Source organism: Rhamphochromis sp. 'chilingali', assembly GCF_963969265.1.
Source record: "Rhamphochromis sp. 'chilingali' genome assembly, chromosome: 5".
In the NCBI taxonomy this organism is placed as follows: Eukaryota; Metazoa; Chordata; class Actinopteri; order Cichliformes; family Cichlidae; genus Rhamphochromis; species Rhamphochromis sp. 'chilingali'.
The window spans coordinates 30159997-30175917 of record NC_137932.1 but is presented as its reverse complement, the minus strand read 5'-3'; the positions used below and the strand labels follow the sequence as shown (position 1 = coordinate 30175917).

The 15921-nt window shown below is 41.7% G+C and overlaps 1 protein-coding gene across 1 annotated transcript in view; it reads left to right on the top strand.

Moving 5' to 3' along the window:
* Positions 1–15921, top strand: part of tnfrsf21 (tumor necrosis factor receptor superfamily, member 21) — a 228138-nt gene that overhangs the window by 48083 nt on the left and 164134 nt on the right. Inside the window, exon 3 of the mRNA XM_080883525.1 lies at positions 8255–8821. Within this exon, the coding sequence (XP_080739651.1) occupies positions 8255–8821 (567 nt within the window). The remainder of the gene's footprint in view (positions 1–8254; positions 8822–15921) is intronic.

Here is a 15921-nt window from a genome sequence, read left to right as displayed (position 1 = left end):
TCTTTTATGCTTGCTTACATTATCAACAGCAAACAATATTAGCTACCAATAGCTAAAAAAGTGCTAATCATAATAATACTGCCATTGACGTCTATAGCCGTCAATTGCAGTGAATGAGTCAATGGGTTTAACTCATTCACTGCCAATGGCTGGCAGTGAATGAGTTAATAAACAGCTGGAAAGTCAATAAAGCGCGTTTGTGCCACCTCATAGACATTCGGTTGTAATTAAAGTTATAAGCCACCACCTAGTTTTTTTTCACCAACACTTTACCATTACGTAGCTTTAGTTAGTGTACGACGCTCACGCCATGTTATAATGATGCAGTGTGTTAGTGCCAGCCAAAATATCACACTGATTTTGAGGATTTGTCTTGCATAAACAGAAGCCAGTTGCTTCTGTGAGCAGCAGGGTGGTACTGGCTGACACACTGATAATCAATAGTGGTAAATAATGCACTGATATTGATTGATCATTGGTTTGTTCCAGTGTCCACAAAGCACTGCTCCACTTTTATGTTAAACACATTGCTAATTGTTCTACCATTTCAACAGACTGAAAGCAGTTTTTAAGTTGTTCTGTCTGACTAGTTCCCTCTCTTTTTTTGATTTAGCACTGTTCCTCCACCCAGGCTGATTACAATGTCCCTCACTTCTTAATTAATGAACAGACTGTGGAATGAGCAATTTAGAGCTCATCTGCTCTACGATAACAAGATGGAGCACAGCTTTATTTGCAAAGCAGAAGGAGGAGAAGGATATTAGGGGAAAGTTTGTAGTTACATTTTGACGGATGATTTACCTCTTGAGGGATGCAAACATACTGTAGTCACCCAAGTCAGTTGTGTTCACACTAAGTACGACTGAAACAATATTCAGCACCTCATCATCACTTCTGTGCAGTCCCTTTGGAAAGCTGTGCCTTTTCAGGCTTCTGTCTTGGATATTATTATTTCATTTTCTTCACTTGAAACCCACTCCTGTACCTAATGTAAGAACAAAATTAAAAAAATTTCTGTTTGTGCACCAAGCTATGCTAATTGCAGATGCTCAGATTAAGCTCTCTGGTCATTTTTTGTGTGTGTTGTGTACAGCTTCTCCTTGTTCTCCCCAAATGTGGGCATATGTATTAGAGACGGACCGATCCGATATTACGTATCGGTATCGGTCCGATACTGACGTAAATTACTGGATCGGATATCGGAGAGAAATAAAAAATGTAATCCAATCCATTAAATATCAAAAAAGTACCTCACAAAACTTGCCACACGGCGTAACTCGGCTCATAACCGTAGCACGGAGCAGTGTGCTCAAGTGATAGAGCGGCTACGTGTATTTGTAGCCTCAAACCAGCATTTCATCTCTGATGAAGTCATCCCAGAGAGAAGAAAAGCAAGTGTGTAAGTTCATCTCTGAATGTTTGTAAAGCATTCCCACGTTAAGATTAACAACCGATATATGGAGCGACTGCCTCTTCTTGCTGCTACTTCAATCGTGAAACTGCTTAATGATCAGCTGATCGGCTTTTCTGTCGCGAGTCCGTCTCTCTTGCTTGTTTGTGGCCCACTTTGCACCAGAAAGAGGAAACCAGCGGCTGAACAACAGCAGCACGTTTAAGCTTGATTAACTGTTGTTAGAATTTATTTAATATTACTTTCTAGACCAGGATCCTTTTCTACGCAGCTGATGGCTGGTAACTGTGCAGGGGCGGATCTAGCAAAGTTTAGCCAGGGGGGCCGATAGGGCATGAACAGGGAAAAGGGGGCACAAAGACATACTTTTCTTTCTTATTCTCATTTAAAATGTCTAGCTTTTAATAAATAATTATCTGAATCTTACACCCAAAGTTTTAATCTTATGTAAAATATATAGAAGTCCATTACTGTATATAGTAACTGTTAAGTCTAATATACCCTAGTAAGCTATACTACTTTTTCCTTTGGGAAGGTACCATCTGTGCAGTCTGCAATTCTGTTGAAGAAAGATGTTGAATCTATTTAATTATTCTTGAAAAAGAATTGATTTCTGTGCATTTTTTTCCCACACTGCATCAAATTAAAGTTGATTACGTCGATTAAGCATCTTGAGGTGGAGGGTGGGGGTGGTTCCCTATTTTTTTTGCTGGGAGTTTGCAACCCTATTAGTTAGGTTGCTCAATGTTTCTGCTAAGTAGGCAAGGCAAGGCAAGGCAAGTTTATTTGTATAGCACAATTCAACAACAAGGTGATTCAAAGTGCTTTACAGAGACATTAGAAACAAGAACAAATAAAAAGCATGATTTAAAATTGATTAAAACAAGCAAATAAACTAACTAACTAATTAACAAACAAACAAACAAACAAACAAACAAACAAACAAACAAAACAGTATATAAAATCAAAACAGATAAAATCAGAACAGTAGATAAAATCAGTAGTTAAATGTAAGTTTTGAAATTTAAGCTTAAAGTGTGGATTTGGTGCTTTATTCAAATGCAGCTGAGAACAGGTGAGTCTTCAACCTGGATTTAAATAAACTGAGTGTTTCAGCTGATCTGAGGCTTTCTGGGAGTTTGTTCCAGATATAAGGAGCATAAAAGCTGAATGCAGCTTCTCCGTGTCTGGTTCTGACTCTGGGAACTGATAAAAGACCGGATCCAGATGACCTGAGGGATCTGGATGGTTCATACTGGGTCAGGAGGTCATTGATGTATTTTGGTCCTAAACCATTCAGAGCTTTATAGGCCAGCATCAGAACTTTAAAGTCTATCCTCTGACGGACAGGCAGCCAGTGTAAGGACCTCAGAGCTGGACTGATGTGGTCCACTTTTTTGGTCTTAGTGAGGACTCGAGCAGCAGAGTTCTGAATGAGCTGTAGTTGTCTGACTGATTTTTTAGGTAGACCTGTAAAGATGCTGTTACAGTAGTCAAGCCTACTAAAGATGAATGCATGGACTAGTTTTTCCAGGTCCTGTTGAGACATCAGATCTTTTATCCTTGATATATTCTTGAGGTGATAGTAAGCTGACTTTGTTATTGTCTTAATGTGTTTTTCTAAGTTTAGGTCTGCATCCATCACTACACCCAAATTTCTCGCCTGGTTTGTGGTTTTTAGATGTATAGATTGAAGTTCTCTGGTGACCTGTAATCGTTTTTCTTTGGCGCCAAAGACTATTACCTCAGTTTTGTTTTTGTTTAGCTGGAGAAAATTGTGGCACAACCAGTCATTGATTTCCTCAATGCATTTACCAAGAGCCTGTACAGGGCCTCGGTCTCCTGGTGACATTGTGATATATATTTGTGTGTCATCTGCATAGCTGTGATAGTTTATTTTGTTGTTGTTTATAATCTGTGCCAGTGGGAGCATGTAGATGTTAAACAGAAGGGGTCCCAAGATGGAACCTTGGGGAACTCCACATGTGATACTTGTCTGCTCAGATGTGAAGTTACCTATTGATACAAAGTATTTCCTGTTTTCTACGTATGTTTTGAACCAGTTTAGTACAGTTCCTGAAAGACCTGTCCAGTTCTCCAGTCGTTTGAGTAATATGTTGTGGTCAACTGTATCAAATGCTGCACTGAGATCCAGTAAAACTAGGACTGACATTTTTCCACTGTCTGTATTCAGACATATGTCATTAAACACTTTGGTCAGAGCGGTTTCAGTGCTGTGGTTCTGTCTAAAACCTGACTGGAAGGCATCGTAGCAATTATTCTGTTTTAAGAAGTAACTGAGCTGTTGAGAAACTACTTTTTCAATGATCTTACTTAAAAACGGGAGATTTGAGATTGGCCTGTAGTTGTTCATTTGTGTCTTGTCAAGATTGTCCTTTTTCAGTATAGGTTTGATTACAGCAGTTTTTAGTGATTCTGGAAACACACCTGATAATAAAGAAAAGTTGACGATCTGTAACAGGTCTGACTCTAAAGTCTTTGAGACCTTTTTGAAAAAAACTTGTTGGCAGGACATCTAAACAGCAGGAGGAGGAGTTCAGTTTACCTAAGATGTCCTCCAGGTCTTTGCTGTTAATAGGTTGAAACTGTTTCATGGTGTTTAAACAGTTTTTTGGTGGACACAGTACATATCCTGGATCTGCTGTTGATGTACCAATTGCTTGTCTAATTTTTTGGATTTTTTCAGTGAAGAATTTGGCAAAGTCATTGCAGGCCATGGTCGAATGAAGTTCAGCTGCCACTGACACAGGAGGGTTTGTTAGCCTGTCAACTGTAGAAAATAAGACCCGAGCATTATGGCTGTTTTTAGTGATGATGTCAGAGAAGTAGGACCTCCTTGCATTCCTCAGTTGTAAATTATAATTGTGAAGTTTCTCTTTATAAATGTCATAATGAACCTGGAGGTTTGTTTTTCTCCATCTGCGTTCAGCTTTCCTACACTCTCTTTTTTCTTTTTTCACCAGTGTGGAGTTTCTCCATGGAGACTTTTTCCTTCCAGAGATAACCTTCACCTTAATGAGAGCAATAGTGTCCATTACATTTAACATGTTAGCATTGAAGCTATTGACGAGCTCATTGACTGACCCTCTGGGCAGGTCAGGTGTTAATGGGAAGACCTGGTTAAAAATTGCACTACTGTGTTCAGTTATACACCGTTTTGTGATCACTGTTGTTGATATATTTGTGTGGGCTGAGATTTTACTTTCAAAGAAAACACAGTAATGATCAGACAGGCCCACATCAGACACAGTAACCTTTGAAATGCTCAGGCCTTTGGAGATCAGTAGGTCAAGAGTGTGTCCTCTATTATGTGTGGCCTCTGTTACATGCTGAGTCAGCCCAAAGTTGCCCAGAGTGTTACTCAGGTCTTTAGTCCCTTTGTCCTGAGGGTTGTCCACATGAATGTTAAAATCCCCAGCAATAATTACACAGTCGAAATCAACACAGATCACAGACAGCAGTTCACTGAGGTCATTAAAAAAGTCTGTGCAGTATTTGGGAGGCCTGTAAACATTAAGAAACACAACTTTGGATGGGGCCTTCAGCTGTAAAGCCACATATTCAAAAGACTGAAAACTTCCAGGAGATAGCTGCTTACATTGAAATGATTCATTAAATAAGACAGCAACCCCTCCTCCTCTCCTGCTCGCCCTGACCTCACTGATAAAACTGTAGTTAGGAGGGGTCGTCTCGATGAGAACAGCTCCACTGTTACTTTGGTCCAACCAAGTTTCAGTTAAAAACATAAAATCAAGGCTGTGCTCAGTGATTAAATCATTAATTAAAAATGTTTTCCCAGCTAGAGATCTAATGTTTAATAAAGCCAACTTAAGTGTTTTAGAGGTATTACTTGTCCCCTCGTGTTTGGGAGCAGTCTGTGGCACACAAGGTATGTTTACTATGTTTAAAGATCTTTTAGAGTGCAGCTCTCTGTGTTTTGACCAGGCCACATGTCTCCTGTCACCTAAAAGTACAGAAATTTTAAAACCTTCTAGTAAACAGGGTCCCAGCTTCTCCTGGGAAAAGTCATCACTGCCATAATCCTCACAGCCCGGACCCTTCACACATCACGCATCAGACTGCGGAGACAGGGCATGAAGAGGAACTAAGGGGGGCGAGGCTGGGCAATGTGACTTCGATTGCTCTGTTGAGGGTGGGGCTCGATGGCGAACCTTTGGCCGCTCTGGTGGGGGGTTTATGGGGGACAAAAAGGGATTGGGACGGGGGGTAGATCTGAGCCCAGCATTGACCCGCTCCATCATCTCCTCAGTGAATTTCAGGTGTGGGGAGGAGGGAGAAAGGGAGGGGGAGGAGGGTGATGGCCTGTCAGGGGTTTGGGGGACTGGGGAAGGTCGTGGTCCCTTGTCCTGGTCGTTGGTGTTGTTGAGAGAGTTGGAGGCAAATAGGGACCCCTCTTCTTGCCTTAGATGTCTCTCCTTTCTGAGGCTCTTCCTCAGATGCCATGGATGTCTCTCCTTTCTGAGGCTCTTCCCGGGTGGGGGCAAATGGAGCTCCTCCTCAAGGTTTCTGCTGGGCTTTGTCTGTTCTTGGAGTACTGTTTGTTCCTCTTTATGAGATAACTCCTCGTTTATCTCAGCCTTGGCACCAAGCACGGATGGATGACGTATGGAATAAAACAAGTTGGAGGTGAACAGTTTCACCCCTGACTTGTTAAAATTAAATCCATTTGCTTTGAACAGATGCCTGCGTTCCCAAAAAATATTAAAGTTGTCGATAAAGTGCACTGAGTGGTCAGCACATGCTGATATAAGCCATTTATTCAGTGTAAACAACCTGCTGAATCTCTCGTCTCCTCCTCTGACCGGCGGTACAGGTCCACTGATGAATACAGCTGCATTCAGAGAGTTTACAGTACTTAATAATCCAGTAAAGTCCCGTTTCAGAACCTCCGACTGTTGTTTGGACACATCGTTTGACCCTGTATGCAGAACAATGTTTGTCACAGTTGGATATTCATCTGCAATTTGAAGAATTCTCTCCTTCAGGTTGTTGACCATATTGTTAGGAAAGCAGAGGACTTTAGTGTTCTTACCGCACATCCTTTGTACATCCTTTACGGCAGAGTCACCCACAATCAGAGTTTCAGGCCTAGCCTTTAGCTTTCCCTGTGGCCTTTCACTTTTCAACAGATTTTCAGACCTTATTTCGCTGCTTTTAGATGGATGGTTGTCCGATATAGATCCAGGGTCCTTTGATAGTGGAGCAAATCTGTTCTGCAGTTTCACATTCAGTTGTTTTGGAGGTTTGTTGTTAACCTTCCTATTCACGGTTGTCCAGTCCTGTTTCCTCCCGTATATAGGGGTAGAAGAGCTTCTCTGTCTCGTAGGAAGTGAAGGCCAGTCGGTTTCAGAGATTTCAGCTCGCTGTGCCCTGCCTGTGATACGTCCTCCCCCTTCCAGGAGACATGATTTATGTCTTGGTTTTGCACCAAGACAGTCTAAGGGGGGATTATCACTTGAGGATTTATAATAATGCACAGAGTCTACTTTCTTGGTCATGTTATCTGTGCTCCTTAGCTGTGTACTAGCTTGCTCATCGCCATTGTTTTGAATCAAAGGCAAGGTTGTTTCATTTCCACACAGTCCATTTACCTCCACGTTTACTTCTAAGCGATGAATTTTTGTCTCCAGTACTGCAATCTTCTGCAGGAGGCTGTGGTAGTCATCTGTGGAGAGGGAAGGCATCTTGTTGCTAGTTAGCCTAGCGGTTAGCACCTTTCCAGGCTATTGAGGCTGCTCGGTGCCCAGACGCTGTAATCAGGCTTCAGCTGTGTCTAGGCCACAGACACACGGAGCGCTGAGGACAAGGTAACCATAAAATGTTGCTGTTTCTGTTAAGAACACTCTAGTCCTAATGATCTACAAGTGTCCAGAAGTTATCGCAGGTAAGCTCACACGGAAAAAAGGGAAAAAATCAGCATAAAAATCAATAAAAATCAATATAAGAAGCAAAGCATTCAAGAGCAAAGAGATGAAGTGTCCACACTCACAAAGGGGAGGAGCTAAAGAGTACTCTGTAAAATACCAGAATAGGAAGGATGGAGAAGGTTTAAGTTTATTAGATTGATCAGTATTGCTGAACTATGAAATATTTTGGGTGCAGTGTATTTTTTACATACAGGTATAACAGAATAGCTTTAGTGTTGTTGTTTATTGAAACTTGAGTATGAACTTATACAAAATGCAGCAATATATTTAAAAAAACAGTTTTATTGAATAAAAAAACACACTAATATTCATATCGGTATCGGCCGATATCCAAATTTATGATTTCGGTATCGGACATAAAAAAGTGGTATCGTGCCATCTCTAATATGTATATAGATTTTGACATCTGTCAGTCATTTACACTGGTCTGCAATTTCTGCAGAGTATTAGTATTAGTATGCTCAACAATGACTATAATGGCCACTGCCTGGAAAACAAAGGAGATTTTGACCCCTGTGAACATCATCTAAACACTCTTTTCGTTTTCATGAATACTCAGATTGTAATAACAATGTCAAAAAGGTGTACACAGCCCACTCAGTGATGAAGTAAGTCAACAAAGCGTGTCTGTGCCAGATTGCTTGGATGGATTAAGGTGTTAGGATCCTCCGCCCGTGATACCGTCTGTTTTTTTTTTTTTGTCTTAGTTAGACAGAACTCCCAAGTGACTGAGTTTAATTCCCTCTTTCTCTGTGTCACTGTTGTCTCTCATCTGCTACTTCTATACTATCTACTATCTTTGCTTTCCTTGTCTTTCTTATCTCTCTTCTTGCTTGTTCTGTGTCTCCATCAACCTCTCTGCCTCTCAACACAGGTACCCACAGCCAGTCAGCAGCCATTCAGCTGAAGGAACCCCAGGGTGGAAAAAGCCAGCGAGCAGAAGAGCCCCTCCGAAGCCATCCTGGCACTCTCACCCAACCAAATTGGACTCCAGTTCTCCCAGCTCATGAGGAACCAATGGACCATGAGTTGCAGAGGGGGCAACTGAATTCTGAACCAAACCCAGGGCCTAACAAGAGGGCAATGGAAGATCTGGGGACTGAAGAAATAGTCAAGGTTGAAACAAGCATAAGAAAGATTAATGGACAAGATAGCGCAGGTGGGGCCTCCAGCTCCTACAGGCCAACTCGCAGGGGATTCCCAAGACCAAGCGCCCATAATCACTTTGACATAAACGAGCACCTGCCCTGGATGATTGTACTGCTGCTGCTGCTGGTGCTGGTGGTGATCGTAGTGTGTAGTGTGAAGCAGAGCTCTCAGGTGTTGAAGAAGGGCCCAATGCAGGACCCGAGCAGCATCATGGAGAAGGCAATTCAAAAGAAACCCCCTGCACCACTAACTCAAGTCCGAGAGAAGTGGATCTACTATGCCAACGGACAAGGTAAACCTACTGGATCTTTTGGTGTTGGAAACTGCTTTTCAACTGAGGTAGAAACACAGTTAGATCTTCAGAAGAGTCTCTAAGACTTTAAAATTGCACACATTCAATTATTTTGATAACTTGGGGTTTGGTGCTGAAGTTGTGGAACATAAAAATCTATCTCTATCATTTTCTCTCAGTTCGAGGGGTTAGGGTTAGGAGTTAGGGTCATTCAGTTAAAATTCAGCGACATGGATGAATAAAGGGAGAATTAATCATTTGATGTCAAGGTCAAGGTCAAGGTAACTTTATTTATACCCAAAGGCAAGGTAAATTTGCTTTACAGAAAAATGACAGCATTTGGCATCCCTTTAAAAACACACATACCTAGTAAATATATAAAGCTCACTGTGGCACATATATAGTAGTTTTGATATTTCGAATCAAAAACAGTTCTTATTTAATTCAGTGACAGCAACGGGGACAAAGCTATTTTTATAACGCTTGTGAATTTGGGGCTTCAAAGTTAATCTACTCCTAACCTTTAATCAAGTGACTGAAGAAACTACTAACATGACAGGGTCTTACCATGGCCATTGTGTTTTTTGTAAACTCAGCATTGTTTCTACTAAATGCTCTACATCTGCAGCTCACAGGAGGCTGCAGACTGTTAGTTACTCAGTGCATATCTCAGGCTAACGTTATAGCGTGCGTGAGTTCTGCTTGTGAACTGCGTAGATCCCCGTACCGATTCCACCCTCCCCTCCACAGTTTCTTATTGCCACTCTCTGTAGCTACAGATTGAGATGTAGGGTTGAATGTTTTCTACAAGTAGAAAACATTCAACCCTACAGCACAGATCTTGATTTCACACTGACTTAGGACAAGAGACCCAGACTCAGGGAACATATCCTGACAGAGACACTCAAGTCTCAAGTAGAAATCTGTGTATGTGTGCATGTAACCTTGTCTGTGTGTGTGTTCTTTGATCAAGCTGAGACATCCGCTACCCTCTCTCTGCTCCCTCATTGACTGACCACAGAGAACTGGAATAATCTGGTTTCAGCTGCATCAGAGTTGTTGTTTGGTTGGCAAGGAACATTAGTAGGTCAATCTGGTCTCTTACAGAGTGACAAAGAGATATATGGAGAAAAGGAAATGAAGAGGGAACGTGAGATAGTGCTGGGAGTTGTGTGTGTGTGTTGTTTGGAGGGGCTAAGGTTTGACACAGGAAGTGTTATACTGTTGCTGGCTAACCACATTGGGCTTTCCCTGCTGTTGCCTAGCAGCCCTGATACTTAAGATGCCTGTTATAGAAAGGAAAGGTAGGCAGTTAGAGAAACACAAGTACATTTTATGAAGCTATCAATTATCATTCAACTTTACAACTCCCAGCTTTACCAACATGGTAAATGTGATGGTCTTGAGTTGAGTCAAAGCATTTTTGACTTATACAGTTACTTCTTTTTAATACTCTTGATTTTTTAAAATATAAAAATAGCTCTTTCTTTTAGAAGTTCATACATTGAACAAATGAGTAATAGCAACAGTAGACTTAACTTTACAATTGTAGCAAATCCTCTGTGCTTATTTATAGTGGGTGGACCTAAAATAACCATAACGACAACCGCCTGGCGAAGTTGGAAACAAAATATTTAAATAATGGCCAAAGTTTCAAAGATTGATGTAATCTCACAGCAAATCAAGATTCAGTATACTTTAAAAACTGTTTTCTATAGTTCATTATGAGTGCAGGAAGCCCCACCCAGCTGCTAACCTTGCTTTTTGGGTTTAAGCGGGAGGAGTGAAAAGGCCACCTGAGTGGCTGGGAGTCCCAGTTTGATATAAATAAGGATTATTATGGGTACTATGGATCATGCAGGTCTACTTTAATGTAAAAGAAGTTAAATTATGAGCTCCTGTTTTGGAGCTTGTTTTGTCTCTGTTGAATGTGCAAATAAGCAGTTAATTGCTGAAGTTTGTCATGTTAACTTTATATGGTAATAATAGTTTTGTGTTTACAGCTTGTCCTGATTCTGCCAAGTGACAAAAGAAAATGAAGAAACAAAAAAACCCCCAGTTAATTGTGCCTCATGTTGTTTTGTTTTATTTCAAATGGGTCTAAGATCAGATTATGTTTAACAGGAAATGATCTGGACTGTGTTACCGCCATGTTTCTCATTCCTGGATCTTGTAACCAAAAACCCTACTGGTGCTTAAACCGGACAAAACAAACATTGCCTTGACATGGCAATGTGAGTACATGTTAGTGTTCTTAAAAGAATGCTGACAGATAAACAGCACCTGCTAGAATAGATTGATGTCATAATCTACAACAACAGGTGTCCCCCGAGGATACAGTTCCTAAATGCACGACTATGGGCAAATCATTTGGAAAAAAAAAACTACTTGATGAAACTCATTAAACACATTAAAGTGAATAAAGTCTGGGTTTCAAATGAATCTGTTTAAATGATTCTGTGTTTTTGTGCATTATGTTTGTGTTCTCCTGATTAGATGAGTAATCCACTGCCCATGTGTATGCATTTAGGTGAAGATATACAGTGGGGCAAAAAAGTATTTAGTCAGCCACCGATTGTGCAAGTTCCCCCACCTAAAATGATGACAGAGGTCAGTAATTTGCACCAGAGGTACACTTCAACTGTGAGAGACAGAATGTTAAAACAGACCGTTCAATGGTGACCAGAACACTAAAGTAAGGGAGTTTGGAGTGCACACAACAGGAGGGCTATTAGTCATTATATTTTAAGCTAACAGATGCTTACATATCTAGCAACATTGTAGCCTTTGGCTCAGTGACACACAGCAACTGATCAGTTGGCAACCCCCTGGCAACATCTGGCAACTAGAGAAAAAAATTTATCTTCTAACTAGTTAGTGAGTAGGACTAGGCGATATGGCCCAAAATTCATATCTTGATATTCTTTAGCTGGATGTATGTCTCGAAGAAGATATATATTGAAGAAGGGATTTTTTGCCATAAAGTAAGAACAAAAAGAGTTCTTAGTCAAAGCTGTGTCTCAGATCTCAAACAGGCACTTTTATTAACATACAACGTAGATGTACATGAAATTACTCAGAAATAAATTATCAGCATTTATTAAATAATAATGCTCCATATATAAAATAAAAAATGTTGTTTTTGTGCATAACAAAAAGCTCACAATTGTGCATTCAAAATGTAAACTAAAAAGACGCTGAGCATAATAACAAAGACTGACAGATTTTGCAGCTGCTCTGTTCCCATGTTCTACTGCATGACTGACAGCCTTGAGTTTGAAATCCACTTCGTAACCATGTCTCTTAACAGGTGCCATTTGTAGTCCTTATACCCACACGATAATAATCCGCGCAATATTACGTTGAAGCACAGCACGTATTACTCCGCGAGGCTCCTGACTATGGCAGCCATATTGCTTTGACAATTAAGTAGTGCAGCTTCGTAGCTTGCCAAAGTCGTAATAAAACCTTTTTTGACAGATTTCTGAGCGCCGTGTACCACATAAAATCAGTTTTCGGTCAGTAAGCATAACCAGAATTCATACATAAGGCTCACTGTCCATTTTTGAGAAAATGAAAGGATTTTAGTGTAAGCTTACAGCCGAAAAATACGGTACACGAGTTTTGTAAGGTGGTTTGTTTCGGTGCAGGAGGCTGTGAGACTTCGCGGTCCAGGATACAGGACGCAGTTTCACACACTCTTCATTTTGCACTTCATGGCGCTGTTGTAAATAGTGAAAATACCAGTAGTGCTCCAACCTTTAGTCGGGACGCTTTCTCAACATTCTCTACAGAATACACTGCTGCTCATCTGACACTCCAAATAATACTAATAATAATTAGTGCTGCCAGCGTTAATCTTGTTAAAATGACATTAAAGCCATAACTGCATTAACACAGTTAATGAGTTATCGCGGATCACCCCTTGCGTGGGGCTGGACTTTGTCAACGCATTAACGACCTAACCGCGCTAATATGGATCTCTAAATTACTAATTTTCAAATGTTTTCTTTTTACCGACCAGCTCCTCTTGTATAGTTGCAGTGTCCATCTTGTTATTGCCTGCAGGTGAAGCGATGGGGGAGGGGTAGTTGTGTTCAGTGAAGGAGAGAGGCGAGGCAGAGTAGCGTTGCTTAGAGACAAAAGTGGACGAAAGAGAGGCAAACTTGCGGGTCCACGAGTATAATCATAATGCAACATAGACTATATCGATATAAACAATATTGTCACATCTCATATAAAAATATATCGATATATACAGTGGGGCAAAAAAGTATTTAGTCAGCCACCGATTGTGCAAGTTCCCCCACCTAAAATGATGGCAGAGGTCAGTAATTTGCACCAGAGGTACACTTCAACTGTGAGAGACAGAATGTGAAAAAAAATCCATGAATTCACATGGTAGGATTTGTAAAGAATTTATTCGTAAATTAGGGTGGAAAATAAATATTTGGTCACCTCAAACAAGGAAAATCTCTGGCTCTCACAGACCTGTAACGTCTTCTGTAAGAAGCTTTTCTGTCCCCCACTCGTTACCTGTATGAATGGCACCTGTTTGAACTCATCATCTGTATAAAAGACACTTGTCCACACCCTCAAACAGTCAGACTCCAAACTCCGCCATGGCCAAGACCAAAGAGCTTTCGAAGGACACCAGGAAAAGTATTGTAGACCTGCACCAGACTGGGAAGAGTGAATCTACAATAGGCAAGCAGCTTGGTGTGAAAAAATCAACTGTGGGAGCAATCATCAGAAAATGGAAGACATACAAGACCACTGATAATCTCCCTCGATCTGGGGCTCCACGTAAGATCTCATCCCGTGGGGTCAAAATGATCATGAGAACGGTGAGCAAAGATCCCAGAACCACACGGGGGGACCTGGTGAATGACCTGCAGAGAGCTGGGACCAAAGTAACAAAGGTCACCATCAGTAACACACTACAACGGCAGGGAATCAAATCCCGCAGTGCCAGACGTGTTCCGCTGCTGAAGCCAGTGCATGTCCAGGCCCATCTGAAGTTTGCCAGAGAGCACATGGATGATACAGCAGAGGATTGGGAGAATGTCATGTGGTCAGGTGAAACCAATGTAGAACTTTTTGGTATAAACTCAACTCGTCGTGTTTGGAGGAAGAAGAATACTGAGTTGCATCCCAAGAACACCATACCTACTGTGAAGCATGGGGGTGGAAACATCATGCTATGGGGCTTTTTTTCTGCCAAGGGGACAGGACGACTGATCCGTGTTAAGGACAGAATGAATGGGGCCATGTATCGTGAGATTTTGAGCCAAAACCTCCTTCCATCAGTGAGAACTTTGAAGATGAAACGAGGCTGGGTCTTCCAACATGACAATGATCCAAAACACACCGCCCGGGCAACAAAGGAGTGGCTCCGTAAGAAGCATTTGAAAGTCCTGGAGTGGCCTAGCCAGTCTCCAGACCTCAACCCCATAGAAAATCTTTGGCGGGAGTTGAAAGTCCGTGTTGCTCGGCGACAGCCCCAAAACATCACTGCTCTCGAGAAGATCTGCATGGAGGAATGGGCCAAAATACCAGCTACTGTGTGTGCAAACCTGGTAAAGACCTATAGTAAACGTTTGACCTCTGTTATTGCCAACAAAGGTTATGTTACAAAGTATTGAGTTGTATTTTTGTTATTGGCCAAATACTTATTTTCCACCCTGATTTACGAATAAATTCTTTACAAATCCTACCATGTGGATTCATGGATTTTTTTTTCACATTCTGTTACTCACAGTTGAAGTGTACCTCTGGTGCAAATTACTGACCTCTGTCATCATTTTAGGTGGGGGAACTTGCACAATCGGTGGCTGACTAAATACTTTTTTGCCCCACTGTATTTAAATGGCAAATGGCCTGTATTTGTATAGCGCTTTACTCGTCCCTAAGGACTCCAAAGCGCTTTACACATTCAGTCATCCACACATTCACACACTGGTGATGGCAAGCTACATTGTAGCCACAGCTGCGCTGGGGCGCACTGACAGAGGCCCACTGGCAACCTTCCGATTTCAAGACAAACTGCCAACTCTTGAGCCACAATCGCCCAATTTACAAACTCGATATATCCCCCAGCCCTATTGGCGAGTGTTGGCTGGAGGCGAGGCTGCCGGACACTGGCACCACCGGGCCCTCTGACCACCACCAATAGGAAACGGGTGAAGTGTCTAGCCCATGGACACAACGACCAAGACTGTCGGAGCCGGGGCTCAAACCGGCAACCTTCTGATTACAAGACGAACTGCCAACTCTTGAGCCATGATGGCCCCACATATTCTGAAATTATATATTCTGTTACACTATCCAATGGGACATAACTTCTTGTACAGGATCACCAGTCAAGTCTGGTAAAAATAACCTCAAAAGTCACAAAATAGCAGTTGTAAAGGTTTTATTCCCAGCACAACAACAGGTTAATATCCTTCCTAATTTTAATAGTTTAATAACTTTTTAGGGACAGGTGGGACAACCCTCATCTCAGCAAATCAGTTAGCAGTTCAGTATGTACGTGGCAATTATTGGGAAATGCATTGATGGAGGAAGAGGGCGTAGACTCTAGAAAGAGTAGGTTGTAGCAGTTTATTTAAGTTGCCTAATATGAGCTCATTCATTTTAACCTGCACAATGCTTGCTACATTGTAGCCTCAGCTGCCCTGGGGCGCACTGACAGAACGAGGCTGCCGGACACTGGCGCCACCGGGCCCTCTGATCACCACCAGTAGGAAACGGGTCAAGTGTCTTGCCCAACGACATAATGAACGAGATTGTCGGAGCCGGGGCTCGCACCGGCAACCTTCCGATTTCAAGACGAACTGCCAACTCTTGAGCCACGATCGTCCCATTTAAAAACTCGATATATCCCCCAGCCCTATTGGCGAGTGTTGGCTGGAGGCCGCTGGCTGTCGCCCAGTGAAATTTTCTACCAAGTGGTAGTGAAACAGCAAAGCTTTTACTTGGGAGGATAACATTTCTAGTTTTTTTCACATTTCTCACTCTTTCACTACAACTTGGCAAGTAGTTTGCAAGTATTTGCAGACAAATTTGTGTTTTCCATGCAAACTACTATTCACTGCAGC